The 17,570-nt window shown below is 54.0% G+C and overlaps 1 protein-coding gene across 2 annotated transcripts; it reads left to right on the top strand.

The window, feature by feature from the left end:
- Positions 1–1,920: 1,920 nt before the first annotated feature.
- On the top strand, positions 1,921–15,494 carry SLC2A1 (solute carrier family 2 member 1). 2 transcript variants are annotated; one of them, XM_069780450.1, is made up of 10 exons: positions 1,921–2,067; positions 6,899–6,991; positions 10,986–11,146; positions 11,319–11,559; positions 11,932–12,094; positions 12,175–12,362; positions 12,477–12,581; positions 12,683–12,784; positions 13,095–13,298; positions 13,659–15,494. In XM_069780450.1, the coding sequence occupies exons 1-10, from the start codon at positions 1,936–1,938 to the stop codon at positions 13,854–13,856; spliced, it is 1,587 nt and encodes a 528-aa protein (XP_069636551.1). In that variant the 5' UTR covers positions 1,921–1,935; the 3' UTR covers positions 13,857–15,494. The 2 variants fall into 2 exon arrangements, with proteins under 2 accessions (XP_069636551.1, XP_069636552.1); XM_069780451.1 differs by lacking the exon at positions 1,921–2,067 and adding an exon at positions 6,705–6,726.
- Positions 15,495–17,570: the final 2,076 nt, after the last annotated feature.

Here is a 17,570-nt window from a genome sequence, read left to right as displayed (position 1 = left end):
GTTTTTGCGCCGGGTGCGGGGTTTTGCACCAGGTGCAGGTTTTGCACCGGGTGCAGGGTTTTGGATCAGGTGCAGGTTTTTGCACCGGGTCCGGGGTTTTGCATCAGGTGCAGGTTTTTGCACTGGGTCCGGGGTTTCGCACAGGCTGCACAGGCCGCGGGGTTTTGCACCGCATGAGGGGTTTTGCATCAGGTGCAGGTTTTGCACAGGCCGTGGGGTTTTGCACCGCAGGTGGGGTTTTGCACCAGGTGCGGGGTTTTTTGCACCACGTGTGGGGTATTGCACAGGCCGCAGGGTATTGCACCAGGTCCGGGGTTTTGCATCAGGTGCAGGTTTTTGCACCAGGTCCGGGGTTTTGCATCAGGTGCAGGTTTTTGTACCACATGCAGGGTATTGCACAGGTTGCAGGGTATTGCGCTGGGCCCAGGGTTTTGCACCGGCTGCAGGGGTTTGCACCGCATCCGGGGTTTTGCATCAGATGCAGGTTTTTGCACCAAGCGCAGGGTATCGCACAGGCCACAGGGTGTTGCACCGGGTGCAGGGTTTTGCACCGTATGCGAGTATCGCACCCGCCAGGGGGGTTTGCACCAGGAGCAGGGTGTTGCACCGGGCCCGGGGTATTGCACCACATGCAGGGTTTTGCACCAGCCACGGGGTTTTGCAGCGGGGCGATGGCGGAGGAGGATGCTCGCTCGCTCGACGTCGGCGTTCCAGCGCCGTGCCCAGCGTCTGCTCAGCAGCGGGACTCTCGGATTTTGGGGGGATCGAGGCCGGCGCAGCCGGGACCGCCCAGGGGTTGCACTTTGCAAAGGGGGGGTCCGCACACCCGGCCGCACCGGGGGCCTTGCAGGGACTGTTGCACACGCGGGTGCGCGCCAGCGCTTTGCAGGGAAGCTCTCGCATGCACGCACCCGCACGGAGGCACGCGCGGCTGTGGATAGGCGAGGGCGCGCAGGCGGTTGCGTGCACACGCGCGGGCAAGCCCACGCGTGCACGGATGCGTTCGTCTGCACAGATGCACGCGCACCCCGATGCATTGCACACACGCACACGCGTACAGGTGCGGACGCACAGGTGTGCGTGCGTGTGCACAGAAAGACACCCAGGTGCGTGCACGTACACAGCTCACCGGGGCTCGCAGCGAAGGGCTGGCACAAGCGCACACGCGTGTACAGGCACACACACACGCGTGAGGACACACACAAGCACACACAAACATACAAGATCACACACTTGCACACTCACATGCACGCACCGAGGCGCACACACGTACAGGCGCGCGCACGCTTGCGCACTCGTGCGCACACCCACAGGCGTACGCCCCCACACTTGCACACTCACATGCGCACACACTTGCGTGCTCACGCGGGCGCACACACAGGCACACGCACCCTTGCACACTCACACGCACACGCGCTCGCACGCTCACGCGTGTGCACCCACAGGCGTGCACCCTCGCACTTGCACGCTCACCCGTGTGCAAACACAGGCACACGCACACTTGCACGCTGATGCGCGCACACCCCCCCCCCCGCATACACCCCCCCCACTTGCCCGCTCACAAGCGCGCACGCGAGTGCACGCGCACTTGCACGCTCACACGCGCGCACACACGGGCCCGCCCGCGCTTGCACGCTCACACACGTGCCCCCCCCACGCACGTGCACCCCCCCCCGCCCCGCGCCCGCGTGCAGACCCACACGCGCTCCCCGCCCTCTCCCCCCTTTCCCGCCCCCCGCGCGCCCCCCACACCCCCGCGCACGCCCCTCGGCGCCCCGCCCCCTCCCCCGCCCCTCCGCCCCCTCCCCCCCTTCCCCTCCCTCCCTCCCTCTCTCCCTCGCGCCTGGCCCCGCCCCCTCCCCCGCGCCGCCCAATGGGCGCCGCCGCCCCGCGCCGTCGCGCGTCCCTGCTCGCCCGCTCTCTTAAGCCGCTTCAATGCCCCCGCCGCGGCCGCGCGCCACCGCTCTGCTCCGCTGCGCGCCGCTCCGCCGCCCCCCCCCGGCCCCGGCCCGCCGCCGCCGCCAGCCCCGCCGCCACCCCGGGGCCACCATGGAGACCGGCAGCAAGGTGAGCACGCCGCGACTGGGAAACCTGACATTTCCCCCCCCCCACCTCCGCTTCCCCGCCTCCGCCCCCCCTCTGCTCCCCCCACGCGTTACACAACCGGAGAGAGAAACGATCGTCCGCGGGCGATCCGGCTGAGGTGAGGTGAAGTGGGGGTCGGGGCGGGGGGGGGGGCAGGTAGCCGGGCTGTGTTTGGCCTCCTCTAGCTGTCCGGCGCCGCCGACACGCGTGGGTGCCCGCGCCGGGGCGCCGCCACGCAAAACAAACATTTTTCTAAAAAATTTTTACCTCAGGAAACGAAGGAAAACGCTCCTAAAGAACCCACCCCGCAGTCCCAGCGCTTCGTAGTGCGTCTGGGAAAGAGGTTTTTTTTTTGGGGGGGGGGGGAAACTACCCAACCCTTCTGAGGTGAGAAAATGCGAAGGAAAGAGCCAAAAAGAGCACTTTTGGCCCCATTTTGGGGGTGCGGAAGAGACAACAAGGCCCTAAAAGTGCCGAGTTTGCTTTTGAGGGGTGCAGGGCCGGGGTGACACTGGAGGGGACACCCCGGGACCCCCCCGGCGATGCTGGGGTACGGCCGGCTCCCATCATGGCGTGAGCTCTTTGCGCTGTTTTGACCCAATTCTCATCAGTTTAACCCCCCCCCCCCCCCCAAACTGAGTTGTTAAATAACATAAACTCAGTCGGCAGCAGCCGAGTCCTCCCAGTGCCACAACCCCCCTCAGATAAACTGACTTATAATATTAGAGGCGGGTTAAAGCAATGCGATGTCAGGCCCGAAGTCAGGAAGGTGAGTTAATTGCCGTGGGGTCGTTAACGTTAGACCCCGGGCTTTGCTTGTCCCGGCCTCGCCTGGGGATGCTGCCTCCCAAAATATTCCCTCCTGGGAGCGTTTTGGGACATATTCAAGTATGTAGGGTGGGTTTTTTTGTTTGTGTGGTTTTTTTTGTTTGATTTTTTTTTTTTTTCCCGGGGAAGGAAATAATAAAAAATTGACTCTGTGGTGGTGCAAAGCACTGGGCAACGCATAATTAAAAACAAAAATAATGATTAAAGATGTTACGGGAACGACTCCTCTTATTTTTCTCCCCAGCAAACAACTCCTTGTTTTTTCCCCCCAGCTTTGGAGCACTGGGAATACTAGGGTTTTTATAAATTTAAATTTATAAATATATTTTATATTTTTTATGCTTTTATGTAAAACTGGCTCTACCCCAGCACTGGTTTGTTTTTTGGTTTTTTTTTTTGGGGCAAGGTGTGGGTTTGGGGCTGGGAGCCGGGAACGTGACTACCGGCAGCGCGTCGATGGGGGAAGGAATTAAAAAGAAATTTGCTCTCGTAACGAAGAAATCTGATGCGCTGCCGGCCGGGCTTAACTCCCAGCTACTGAAATGGAGCTGGAGATGCGCTCCCTCTGCTTTTCCATCTTGCTAACCACTCCATTAGATAAATTTGGGTTAGAAATGTTTTGGGTTTTTTAAGGTAATTAATTGCAGGAACAATTTGCTGTGCTCTTGTGGGCAATGCTTAGATCCACAGTGTATTTTGCAAGGAAAAAAGGGATTTTACTGAAGCAGCCGGCAGTAGGGATGCTGGGGGTGCTGGGAGACGAGCTCACCCCTCCGCCCTTAAATTTAATATTTAATATTATTAAAGCGGAACATGCTTTTCTGCCCACGGAGCTGGGCTGCTCCAGCTCTTTGCATGCAAAAACGTCTCCCGGGCTTGTCGCAGACGCTCTTGTGGTTACAAAACTCGGAAGGATTGTGTTGCCATCCCCAGCTGACCTTTAAGGAAAATAAATAAATAATAATAAAAAATAATGCTGCTCTGACTCCACTTCCCCTCACCACGAGTTTTCTCCCATGCTGATAATACCCCAAAATCTTGGCTGATCCCCACGGTGCCGGTGCTACCTCTCTTCTTTGGCTGCACCAAACCCCCCCATTGGTAAATGCCGGCGCTGTGGCACATACCGTGGCTTTAGGAGCAGGTTTTACCCAGCCCTTAGTGGGTGCGTAAGTTTTTCCTGGGCTGGGAGCCAGCATGCAGCCGTGTTATCCCGGGCAACGGCCGGGTCCAGTTATCTTCCCTCTGGTGAGTGTGCACAAGTGTGCAAGCGAGTGTGCAAGATGCTGCAAGGCTGCACCCTCTCCCCGCAGTCACCTCCTGCATCTGTCCCAGAATGGGACCTCTTGCAATCAGCCTCCTGGATGCTTGTTAAAGCCTCATAGCTAATTTTTATGGGCTCTTTTTAAATGTGCATTTTCCTGGAATTCCCTCCTGGGACATTTTTTTATTGTTATTATTTTTAAAGGGATTATTAATTTCCTTGTTCCATGAAGCAGGCAGCATCCTGAAATCCTTCTGTGCCGGAGGTAAAAAAAAAAAAAAAAAAGGGTTAAAAAAAAAAAAAGACTTCTAAAGCCAAAGGCAGCCTGTTGCAGGTTTGGGGGGCTGCTGTCACCCCATGGGTCTGTCTCCTCTAAAGGTCCAGCCTTCTGCGTTCGAGCGATGAAGGAAGCAGAAAAAAAAAAAAATCTGAACTTATTAAAATTAGAAGTGCTGTGCTTACCTTCCTATAGGAGTTAGTAGGGGACAAACCACAAGTGTTGGATATGTCCAGGCAGTAAGTAAGTTTATTGCACAGAAGAAAGAAGGGGAGGTATGGTGGTTTTGTTTTTTTCCTAAACTCCAAATAAAGCTGCTGTTTTCTGCAAGCAGTTAAAAAAAACAAAAAACCAAAACCAAAAAAACCCAACACAAAACCAAACCCTGTCTGTGATTTTGCAGGAGTTTCCCATGCAAGGCTGCCCTTAAAAATCAATTATTTTTTTTTTTTCCTCCCCTAACTCTCCATCTTAAGCCTCTCCTTTAATGGCGAGGTTAAAGCCGAAAGGCTCCTAGATTGGGCTGGGCAGCGTGTTTGGAACCGGGAAGCCCAAAGCGAGCGGGAGGAGCTGACTCACAGTGACCCTGCCTGGGCAGAGCCTCCAAAAATGCCGGCAGCCTTCCTACCAACTCTGTCCCTTTGCCTCTTCAAGCTGCTGGAGTTTAATAGAAATATAAAGAGTTTTTTGGTAAAGGTTAAAAATTTAAGTTTTTCTTTTACTTTTGCAGTTTTAACCTCTAGCAAAAAAACTTTTATTATTTAATCCTTTGTGGGGTGGTGACTGGTGTTCTGGTGTTGGAGCGAAGAGGTGTTGCTACCTGTCACCTTCCTGGAGCAAAGTTCATGCCGGTATGATGCATCCCCATCCCTGCGGCACGGTGCAGCCATGACTCACCGGGGTGCTTACCATACATGGGGGTTCGCCTGTCGGCTTTCCTGGGGTGAGCGAGCCGGCCTTTAGCGATGAAAAGTAAAAATCCCCAAAAAGAAAGGGATGGCCCCCAAAAAGCAAAGAAGAAAAATCACCCCAAAACAAAAAGAAAATCCCCCCAAACCCAAAAATAAACCTTTTTTTTTGACATTTGTTCTAGCACAGGTTGCTTTCAGTGCTCCTGGTGTAACCCGTCACAGTTTTGTGGAGTGATGGGCGGGTGGATGAGGTCGGAGTTAGGATTTTGGAATTTTTGGAGGCTTTTACCTTGTTTTTGTGGGATGCCAGCAACTTTCCAGCCTGGTTTTGCCCTCCCAAGCGGGGCATTTTCTTCTCAGGGTGGGTTTATTCAGAAGCACCGAACACAACCAAGTGCCAAAACTTCCCTGATTAGTTGCGTTGGGGCCAAGCCTAATTAATGAGCTTCATTAACGGGGCTGGCTTTATTCCCTGTTGCTTTTTCCCTGCAAACTTTAATGCAGGGGGGAGGTGGCTTGGCCGGAGAGGCAAGGTCAGCAAGCAGCACTTAGTTATGTTTATTTATATTATTTATTAAAAAAAGAAAAAGAAATTGCTTCTTAAATAAGAAAATATCTATTTTTTTGAGTCTGCTTTGCAATTAGCCCTCTTGATTTAGGGGTTGCATTTAGGTGGGGTCTGACTGGCACCAATCCCTTGGGATCGTTAATCCAAGATGCTGGGGGAGCATCTCTGGGTTGGGGTGATACACCAGTACCCGGGATAACTAGAGAGAGCCCAGCCCCCCACATTAAGGGGCTTATAAATTTCACGTGGATCTTCCCAAAGCTGATTAACTGGGAATGTCGGATCCTGGTTCTCGGAGTTAAGTGCCGGGAAAATCTCCTGCCTGGGATAATTGGGCTGTTAACGAAGGTGGCCTGAGCGCTGGCCTGCCCTGACCCTGCTCCCAAACAAGGCTCCGATTGTCGCTCTGGCTGAAGCGGGAGGAAGAGGAGGCGGGCGAAGGGTTTGCCAAATAGCCGGGATTTTGCTTAGCGACTGTTAATTAGGCTCCAGTGCAAAAACTTTGTTAGTAGCGGGTGTCTGGGGCATCCTCGCGCTGATGCTGGGACGATGCTCGACTGGCTGGCGGCGTCACCGCAGTGTCCCCAAAAGCATCTCGCGCTGGCGTGCTGCCTGGGTGTCATGTGGAGCCCTCAGAGGGGATCCTGAGAGCCCAGATAAAACCTCCTGCCCCACTCCAGAGGCTAAAGATTCCTTGAGTCCCCAAACATGGGGTTTTGGTTTTTTTTTTAAGGCCAAACCAGTGGTTTTTTAGTTGTTTTTTCCCTTAGCCCATGTGGATGCCATAAAAAAAGCAAGTTTTCTCTTTTATCCAGCATATTTGTGCTCACAACCTTAAGAGCATCCCTCCTCCTCTTGCAGCTTCCCAGGGAGAAGCGCTGGGGGACCTCTCTGATGGGAGGGGGGCATAGCTGGGACCCTGAGTTTAACCCCTCTTTTTTGTTTTCTTCCCCCTTTTCCTGCAGATGACGGCTCGCCTGATGCTCGCTGTGGGAGGAGCGGTGCTGGGTTCCTTGCAATTTGGCTACAACACTGGTGTCATCAACGCCCCGCAAAAGGTGAGCGTGCGCTGAGCAACTTTGCCGTAGCAAAATTCCACCCCACCCCTCCCCCGTGCCCGAAAACAAACTGGCATCTACTGCCAGCCCGGCTAAAATAGTACATCCCGCTAGGCAGCTTACTGCCTGTAATGGGATTTGTGAGGGAGTTATTTAGCTCCCACCTTCCCAGGAGAATTAGTTTCCTACTCGCTTAGAGTTTTTGCTGGGAAAAATCCCAGGAACGTGTGCAGGATGCTCTCCCGGTGGGACCAGCGTAACTTTTAACCTTGGCTTTTAGCGAAGATCTGGGAGTTAATTAGGGTCTGAGTCATCTCGAAGGGGGAGAATGACTGCTCCAATGGGAGCTTTGCGTCCCGGAGCGTCAGGGGCAGGACATGCCCGGGAGGACAGAGGCTTGGCTGGGGCAGGCTGCGTGTGAAGGGGGATGGAGAGCAGGAGGTGCTTGCTCCTTTCCCTAGCATAGTGCCAGGACCCTCCAGCGACTGATAGGTACGTGGGAGCCTTGAAAAACTTGACTTTCTCCAAATTACGTGTTTTTTTGAGGTGTTAAAGCCTTGGAAATGTTAGCTCAGAAATCCCATGTGGTGCTTGCAATGTGCCCTGGGTAAAGCTCAATTGCCAGGGTAAGGTGTCGAAGGACAACGTGGGGTCCAGCTGCTGCTGTGTGAGAGCAGAGCCTGTTCCCAAGCATCATCACAGCCTCTGGTGCACCATCCCAAATAATTAAAAACACCAAGGCAGGATTCATGCCACGAGAGTATTAATACCATTACCAGCGAGCAGGCTGCAAAATCTCGCCTCAAGCGCTGAAAAAACTCCTTGTGGGAGAGAAGACCCTGTACAAAAACTTCCCAAACCCCATCAGTGTGAAAAGAGCAAAAAAGACGCAAATTGCCTTTATTTGAGGTATTGCATTAAATTGTATTTAATCACGGTCAGTGGCCCAAGCAGAATTTCACGTGGAGGCTGCGACTCCTGCCCAGCACCCTTGGTGCTTGCGCCCATGGCCATGGTGCATGCATCTGTCTGCCAAAAGTGTTGCCCTGCTAAAAAATCCTGGACCGATTCGCGCTGGCGATGTTCGTGCTGGGCCAGTGGCGAGGATCCTCCTCTGGAGACGGGCAACGGGAGCAGCATTTGAAACGTCGGCGAGCTGGGAAATCCCTGGAAGCATGCTGAGGAGCTGCTTTCTGGCATCTGCCCTCGTTTTTCCCCAAGCTCTGGCACCGCGGGGAACAAGCGCTCTGTAATTACCACCTTGTGTCAGAGCCTGGCCCCTGCATCCTGAGGACGCGCGTCGTTTCCCTGCAGCTGAAGGACTTTTCTCCATCCTCTCCCGACCCAGGAGACGCTGCTCGGGGTGACATGGGTGGGGATCACGCCTGAGCTGGGGTCTTCCCTTGGGATTGAGCTCCAGTTCCTACAGAACCTCCCAGGACAGCCAGATCCCACCCTGATGGGTGTTGCCTCAGTTTCCCTCGTGCATTTTAGGATTAAAACCTTGGGGCTCAGGCCAGGGATGGGCTGTGTATTTTAGGGGCAAGTCACCCAGTAAGTAACGTTGTGTTCGAGGTGCAGAACTGAGGGAGGAAAGGATTTGGGGTGCTCTGTATCAGGAGCACAAGGGGAGGCAGGGTGAGTGTTGTCCTGGGTAGCAGGATGCTCCGGGCACGGGGGTTGATCCCACCTTTAAGGATGGGGACGCACTGGTGTGCAGGATTGGGATGGGGACGCGTTGGGGTGCAGGATGAGGATGCTTTGGGATAAATTCGGGTGCAGGATGGGGATAAATTGTGGCACAGGATGGAAGTTGGGATACATGATGAGGATGCATTGGGGTGCAGGATGGGGATGCATCAGGGCAAAGGACTGGGATTGGGATGGATCAGGGTGCAGGATGGGGATACATCAGGATGCATCGGGGCACAGGATTGGGATGTATCGGGGTGCTGGATGGGGATGCGTTGGGCTGCATTGGGGCAAAGGATTGGGATTGGGGTGCATTGGGATGCATTGGGGCGCAGGATTGGAGTGCATCAGAGTGCAGGATGGGGATGCATTGGGGTGCATTGGGGTAGAGGATTGAGATTGGGATTGGGATGCATCAAGGTGCAGGATGGGGATACATTGGGATGCATCGGGGCACAGAATTGGGATGGGTATGGATGGGTGTGCAGGACTGGGGTGCATCACTTCCCTGGCTTCAGCAGTGCAAGCGCAGCAGTGTTTGCTGGCAGCAGCTCCCCATGGCCGGCAGCCTTGCAGAAAGGCTCCTTTCTCAGGCGGAGGGCTGAGCGCCGGTTTTGTGGTCCTCTTAATATAGTCCTGCCCACTGCTGAAACAGCGGCTTGGTGTTTGTGGGGTGTTTGCAGACGTGATGTGTGGAGGGGACGGCCTGAAACTGGGTGAGGGCTGGTAAGAAGCACTCAGCTGAAATGAAATGAGGGCGAGGGAGGGAGAAAAAAAGCCCAACTTTTCGGAAATGCAATTAATTTTTTTCACGCTTCTCACTTTAAAGTCATAATTTTTCATCTCCTCTTCTCCCAACAATGGGCTTATGGTGGGTTTTTCCATCCATTCTTTTTTGCAGGAGGAAAGGGGGCTGGGAGGGGGGGTATTTGGGTGTTATTTCTTGATAAGCCAAAGCACAGCCCGGCGTAGCTCAGCCAGCACTGGGGCATCTGCTGTTGCTTGGATTAATTTTTTTCTGCTTCGGGGGAGAGAGATGGAGGCTGTCGGGAAAGTGGGGAGGAATCTAGAGCACCGCAAGGTTTGGTGGAGTGTCCGCAGAGACCTGCGTACCCCCACTGAGAGCCTGAGCCAGTCCTGGGTTCTCCAAATAACAATATCAATTATTTATTTTGGTGATGTTAGGATAAGGGGAAAAAGCCCCCAAGGTGTCAAAACTTCCAGGTGAAGCGGGAGGCAAATGAAATCACTTAAATATTGAAATCCTAATGGTTCAGGGGCTTTGTAAAAGGAACAACTTTAAAAAAAAAATCACGTTATTGAAATTTATAGCGAAGCACAGGCTGTATTTCTTGCGCTGCCTCTGCCAGGGGCTCTCATTTGTGCTTGAAGCGATGGGAAAACTAGAAAACGAAGCGGCATTGTGTGAACGTATAATCGGGAGCTGCGTGTATGCAAAACTCTTTGAAGTAGGGAGGTCTTTGAGCCACTTGATGTCCACCAGCAGCTTCCCCTGCTTGTACGAAATCTCCGCTCCTTCCAGCTAGGGTTGGTCGGGCATGTTATCGAGTCCTTTGCTTTTTTGTTTTGGGTATGGGTGACCCTTAAATAACTTACTTGAAGCTTTCAGCAGTGGGCTGGCTTTAAAAATACATTAAAAAAAAGTAAAAAATAAAAAGGGTGTTCTGCAAAGATGGTAATTAAAAACAAGCACCTGTCTTGGATGTTAGCATAGCAGAAGCATTGCAATATTACAGAATTATAGCAGAAGTATGGCGTTGTGGAAGTATTGCAGAAAAAAACCCTAGAAATTAAATTCAAGGGAGCGTCCAGGGGGATGGGAATTGATCTTGTCCGCCTCCAGCTGCCCAGATGACCCTGCTGTCTTCCTCACCTTCCTCCAGCATCTCTGCCATCTCCCCCCACCGTCTTGCTTCTCCTCCGGTGATGGAAGCATCCCTCCCTGCCTCCCGTGCCCCAGGGAGGAGTGTGACCTCCCTGTGGCCGCCTGGTGAGGCGAAAGAGTTATTTTGGCAATGCCGAGCCTCTCTCCGTAGGGCGAGACGAGAACCCGTCTGGCTGCATTTCCCCCGCGCATCCCATCAGGTTTCCTCCCTTGGGTTGGAGCCGAGCCACCGGCTGGGCGGCTCCCGGCTCAGTGATGCATTGTCTTGTGAGCCGCGCTCACCGGCCAAGGGTCTGTAGGTAGCTGGGCTGAGGCCGGGCAATTCATAACCCTGGTGGCACAGATGAAATGGGGATGGTTTTAACCTGTGGCTTCATTTCTCCCGCTCTTTTGCAGGTGATTGAGGACTTCTACAACCGTACCTGGCTGTACCGATATGAGGAGCCCATCAGCCCTGCCACCCTCACCACGCTCTGGTCCCTCTCCGTCGCCATCTTCTCTGTCGGAGGCATGATTGGATCCTTTTCCGTGGGGCTCTTTGTCAATCGCTTCGGACGGTGAGCACCGAGCGTGGTGGACCTCAGTGCGGGGGGTTGTGCAGCCTCTCCCCACCCCAGCATCCCAGGGACACCTCCCTCCTGCCCAGAGCTGGTGTTTGGCTTCTCTTGACACTCCTTCAGCCTCTCTGGCACCCATGGTCCTCCTCACACTCCTCCCTTCCCTCCCCAGGCGCAACTCCATGCTGATGTCCAACATTCTCGCCTTTGTGTCTGCTGTCCTCATGGGCTTCTCCAAGATGGCTTTCTCCTTCGAGATGCTCATCCTCGGTCGCTTCATCATCGGCCTCTACTCCGGCCTCACCACCGGTTTCGTGCCCATGTATGTGGGCGAGGTGTCGCCCACTGCACTCCGGGGCGCGTTGGGGACCTTCCACCAGCTTGGCATTGTCTTGGGCATCCTCATCGCGCAAGTAAGTGCTGGAGAGCTGGCTCAGGGTGGGAGGGGCGTTCCTCCATCTTTGATACTGATGTTCATCAGGGTCAGCAGGGGATGGGGTTTAGTGCAGCAGCGCAGAGCATTGCCTGTGCTGTGGATCTGCATGGCCCTTCAGATGGAGCTGGGCCTGGAGGGATGGACCTGGAGCTCAGCAGGAGCAGGAATGCCATGAGATCTTAAGCTTTGGGATGGGTGGCGTCATGACAGGACGTCTGTTGCCCACCTGAAAGCAGCACAGCTCTCCGCATCCCTCCGATGGGTGTCCAAACCTGTAGTGCGCCTGTGAGCAGCAGAGTTGGGTCCAACTTGAGCTGGGAAAGGGTGGCCCAACCTCTCTCGTCTGCAGGTGTTTGGTTTGGACTTGATCATGGGAAACGACTCACTCTGGCCGCTGCTCCTGGGGTTCATCTTCGTCCCTGCCCTGCTGCAGTGCATCATCCTGCCCTTTGCCCCCGAGAGCCCCCGCTTCCTCCTCATCAACCGCAACGAGGAGAACAAAGCCAAGAGTGGTGAGTGACCTCTGTCCCCGAGCTTGTCCCACCACGCAGGACGGTCCTCAGCTGCTCCTGACTCCACCTCTTCCCTGTAGTCCTCAAGAAGCTGCGGGGCACGACGGACGTCAGCAGTGACCTCCAGGAGATGAAGGAGGAGAGCCGGCAAATGATGAGGGAGAAGAAGGTCACCATAATGGAGCTCTTCCGTTCTCCCATGTATCGCCAGCCCATTCTCATCGCCATCGTCCTGCAGCTGTCCCAGCAGCTCTCAGGGATCAATGCAGTGAGTGTTGGGGGGACGTGGATGCCGTGGGTCAGCTTGTTTCACCCAGAACTTGGGTCATGCTGGCTCCACGACCTGACTCCTTTCCTCACGCCACATCCCTGCCCTTTGTAGGTCTTCTACTACTCCACCAGCATCTTCGAGAAGTCAGGTGTGGAGCAGCCCGTCTACGCCACCATTGGCTCTGGTGTGGTGAATACGGCTTTCACAGTCGTTTCGGTGAGTTTTGGCCCACCAAGCTCTCACTGGGGAAGGTGGAGAGAAGGGGGGTTTCCTCCAGGCTGGGGAGGCGCTGATGGACGCATGTCTCCATCCAACAGCTCTTCGTGGTGGAACGAGCTGGACGCAGGACCCTCCACCTCATCGGCCTGGCGGGGATGGCAGGGTGTGCAGTGCTCATGACCATTGCCCTGACGCTGCTGGTGAGTGATGGGCGTTGAGGGGACGGGCGGGCTGGGACGAGGTCCTGCACGCTGCCCCTTGCTGTGGTGCCTTGGAGGAGGAGGTCTGGCTGGGGAGGAGGAAGGACTTGTCCTCCTAGAAGTGATGGCTGAGTGGTCCCCGCTGCCTCTCTCGAGGTCCCAGAAATCCAGTCTCCAGTCTGGAGAAACTTCATGTTTTGTGAAGCCAGCACCACACCAGCACCATGCGTGTTTGAGTCTTATCATCTGGGGTGGCCAGATGCTTCGTCCCCCTTCACCGAACCGACCTTCTCTCTCTCCCTTGGACTAGGACCAAATGCCCTGGATGTCCTACCTCAGCATTGTGGCCATCTTCGGGTTCGTGGCCTTCTTTGAGATCGGTCCAGGCCCCATCCCTTGGTTTATCGTGGCGGAACTGTTCAGCCAAGGCCCTCGTCCCGCTGCCTTCGCTGTGGCAGGGCTGTCCAACTGGACCTCAAACTTCATCGTGGGCATGGGCTTCCAGTACATCGCGGTAATCCTCTCCCAATGCTGGCGGTGGGGACCGGGTTGGGGGCACGAGCCTCACCTTGCACCCGCTGGGTTTGCGCCTTCTCTGGAGCCCCAAAGCCTGGACTGGCTTCTAGGGAAGAGGGATGGGGCCAGGATCTCGGGAGGGAGCGGGGAGTCAGACTCAATGATCCTGGTGGGTCCCTTCCAACTGGAGATACTCTGAAAGGGAAGGAAGACCCAGGCCTTGGGCCGTGGTGGCAGGTATGGGCCGGACAGTCGCTGGATGGTCTTTCAGCCTCGGTCTGTTGCTCCACTCGGGGCCACGGTGATGGAGCAGCGTCTCCATCCGCACGCTTACCCCTTCCTCCTCTCTCCTTCCCAGCAACTCTGCGGCTCCTACGTCTTCATCATCTTCACAGTGCTGCTAGTCCTCTTCTTCATCTTCACCTACTTCAAGGTGCCAGAGACGAAGGGTCGGACCTTCGACGAAATCGCCTCTGGTTTCCGTCAGGGGGGAGCGAGCCAGAGCGACAAAACCCCGGATGAGTTTCACAGCTTGGGTGCCGACTCCCAGGTGTAACCTGCCGGCGGCTCCTCCTGGCCGCCCACCTTCTCTCCTGAGTTTGCTGGGGTGGAATTTTTTAAAAACGCTTTGTACAGAAACCAGGAAGGAGGGAGCAGGGGGTCCGGCTCTTGTGCATACACCCCTTTTCCAGACTCCCCCACTGGTTTATCGGGGACAGACTGACCTATTTTATTATTTTTATTTTATTTTATTTTTTTTCTGCTAGAAACGATTTTTTTTATTATTATTTTATTAGCTGGTTTCGCGTCCAGGATTTCAAAGCCAATAGATGGTTTAAAAACCAACCATGCAGCCTCCACCAGCGGGAGGGCGGCTCCCTTTTTTTAATGACGCGATAGGTTATTTAATGAGAAATCACGTAGCGGAAGTTTTTAAAGGAAAACTTTTAAAGGAAGCTTTTTTTTTAATGTTCTAATCATAGAAAAATCAAATTGACTAAATCTAAACCAACAATTTTTTTAAAAGGAAAAAAAACCAAACCCAACGAGTTATTTTTGAAAACAGTTGAATTTGATTTGAAGCCCCCGGTGGGTTCGCGGGCGGGTGGTTTCCCTGCGCCGGGGGAGCGCTGAGGATGGAGTGGTCCGGACCTGAGCGGCTGGAGAGGTCGATGGCCTGTCGCCAGTTGCGGAGCGTCGTCTCCGCCAGCGGCTTTTCATCTCCCTTTGCCTGAATTTCAGCTGGGAGGGGACAAGGGGAGAGGGGGTGTCTCTCTCTCTCTCTCTCTCTTTTTTTGGTTTAATCTCGGCAATATTTGCCTGACGGTGAAGCGCCGGCAGCCACACCCTACAGCAACACCCCCCCTCTCCATCGCTACCCCCCCGCCCCAAATCCCAGACTCACCAAAATCCCAGACTCACCAAAATCCACCATCACGCGGATACATCCATTTCCTGCTCTGTGTATAGACTGGAAGATATTTATATTATATATATTTTTGTTCAATGGTTGTTAATAGTAGACATTTAAGTTATAGCGTTTCTGATTTGACAAGCAAAGTACTGTAAATATTCTCGGAGTATATTCACACTGTATAATGTATACAAAAAGGTACAGACGCAAAGGTATAGTTTCTATAGCGACTAAGATAAAGCTTGTACATGGTTAGGATGACTTTTGTATAGTTCATTACCTGCACTGTAGTTGTATCTATTGCACTGAATTCCAGGCTGTAGTATATTAAAGAAGAAAAGAAAAAAAAAAAAGAAGAGAAATACTGTCCGTTTCAAACAAAAGTGAAAAGAAAGGAAAAAGGAAAATAAATAAAGCCTCCCCTCTCCCTGCGGGCAGCTGCTGGGGGAGCTACTGGCACATTCCCAAAGCCACAGGCAGGTTTTTTTAAATAGTACTTTTTTTTAATTTATTTCTCTCTTTTGGAAGTGACCACACTTGCAAAAAAATAAAGGTGGGGGAAAAAAGTATATATATATATATATATAAAAAAATACCCTGTGATAAACTTGTCGCGTCTCTGCGCAGTGTGGCGCCTGAGGAATGTGTGTGTGGTGGGGTTTTTGTTTTGTTTTTTTTGTTTTTGTTTTTTTTAAAACAACTACAGACAACTAAGTGCCAAGAGGAAGGTGTGTGGTGGTGGTGTGCTCACAATAAATGAGAATGGATGCAGCGACCTGGCCGGCCGTGTCCTGTGCCTTTATTTTGGCTTCGCCAGGCTTTCGCCTTTGCTTTGAGGGCGGGGTGGGGGGTGTGTGCTTGGTCCTGGGATGGAGCATTGCAGCCTTCATCCATCACCACATCCTCCTCATCCTCCTGGCTGTGTTCGTGTTTAAAAACCCGACTCCCTTTTAACTCCCCAGCAGGGCTGGGAAGAGCGAAAGCGGCAATGGGAAATTCGCTCCCCTCCACGTCGGCAACAGGTTCAGAGCCCCGGTTTTGGGTGGATGTGGCTCGCACCAGGTTTCCTAAATTTGGGGTTTGCTGGGATGGGAGCAGCCCCACTCCCTCTGTAACTCCTCGCTCCAGACTGGAGCCATCCATGGAGCAAGACGTGGCCGAACAGGCGGCACGCGGTGCCTGCAGATATGCTGGTGGCTGTGGGGCTCACGCAAGCGCAGCTTGGTGGGTCTCCCTGGCTTGGCTGGCAAGCACATGTCCCTGCCAAGGTTTCCCTCCATGGGAACAACTTCTGGTTGTAAACCACCCGCCCCCGGGGTGTAGGACTGGGTTTTAATTGCCCTGAGCAGCCCCACCTCAGACCCACCGCCCTGGGGCTGGTGCCAAGGCTGGAGCCTTGACCTCCTCTGTCCCCTCACTGGACCCCAAACCTGCCTGCCACACCTGGCTCTGCCCGTGGGGCTGTGATGATCATCTGCTTTGGGAGGGAGCTCCTGCCTCTTGCTGCCAGCACCAGAGCAAGGCAGGGAGGGAGGTTGCCGCTTGTTGGTGGATTTTCTTTCTCCTTGAACTGATGAGGTGCCAAGAGCTGCAAGTCTGAACACTTTCGGGCAAAGAAACGCTGATCTTGGTCACTTTGGGCTTTTTTCTGTTTATTGAAACGTCTCTTTGCCCTGAAGGGCAGGCACTGGAAACGGCTGTTGCAGCGTGTTGTGTCATAGGAAATAGCTCTTGTAAAAATCTTTCTAAAGCTCCCAAAAATGTTCTTTATTTGCTCAGGGCTCTTCTCATTGCCCAGGCTAACGTTGCCACTCCCAGCCCTCGTTCAGCCCCGCTCCTGGAGATGCTCAGCCCTATGTAAAGTTAATTTTGATGCCATCTTTTATGGCGCTAAACAGCCAAGAGCAGTGACACCAAGCCGCCAGCCTGGCACATCACACAGGCTCAAGCCTGGCTGAGGAGCATCCTGAGGGATTACCGCCACAATCGACCCTGCAGCTCCAAATCCCCACGGTGACCCAAATCCTCCATGCCCCGAGGCACTGTGCCAGCAGGCGCAGTCCCCCCCGCCCCAGCTCCTGGCATCCCCCATCCCAGGGAGGTGGTCGTTCCAGCCATGGAGAGACCCAATGAGGGTGGACATGTCTGCCAGCATCTCCCCTTGGAGTACGGGGAGGTCTCCCACCCGTCCCCCAAGCCTGTCTGCCATGGGGCCCCTCATCCACCCCCCCACCAGCGCTATCCCACCCCCTGCAATGGAACATTGGCTGAAGCGGAGGCTTTCCCTTTACCAGCAGCATCAATCCCTTCTAATTGCTCAGGTCTCAGCTTGACAAAGCATTTAAAAAGCGTACTTGACTCCATCCCAATTCAGCAAGGCAATTAAATGCACTCATAAATCCTCCTGAAGTAAATGAGACTTAATCGTAGGCTTAAAGCTCAGCTGAATTCAGACTTTAGCAGCAGGGCAAGTTTCCCTTAACCTCTTTCCCAGATGTGCGAGGCTGTCACATGCTTTGGCCTCTGAACAGAGCTCACCGCACTGACTGCGTCCTGTGTCGCTCTCCCAGGGTCTCCTCTAGCCCTTCTCCAACATCCCTTTACCTTCACGCCGAGGGTCACGTGTACCCTCTGCCCTGCCAGTCTTTGCTCTCCAGGGCAGAAGCCTGTGAGAGCTGCAGGTTGGGGATGCACTTGGTGGAGGTCCGTGGACAGAAGCGCATGGTGACACAAGGGACTTCCTCCTCTTGAGGTTGGCATCAGAGTTAGCGGGATGCCTACGTGCTGGCGAGCTCTCAGCTGTGAGGAAACCACACCTCCTTTGGGTTGGAAGCTCTGACTGGAGCTAGCCGGCCT

The sequence above is a fragment of the Haliaeetus albicilla genome, chromosome 4 (genome assembly GCF_947461875.1).
Source record: "Haliaeetus albicilla chromosome 4, bHalAlb1.1, whole genome shotgun sequence".
NCBI lineage: Eukaryota > Metazoa > Chordata > Aves > Accipitriformes > Accipitridae > Haliaeetus > Haliaeetus albicilla.
This window is presented reverse-complemented; position numbering and strand designations above follow the sequence as displayed.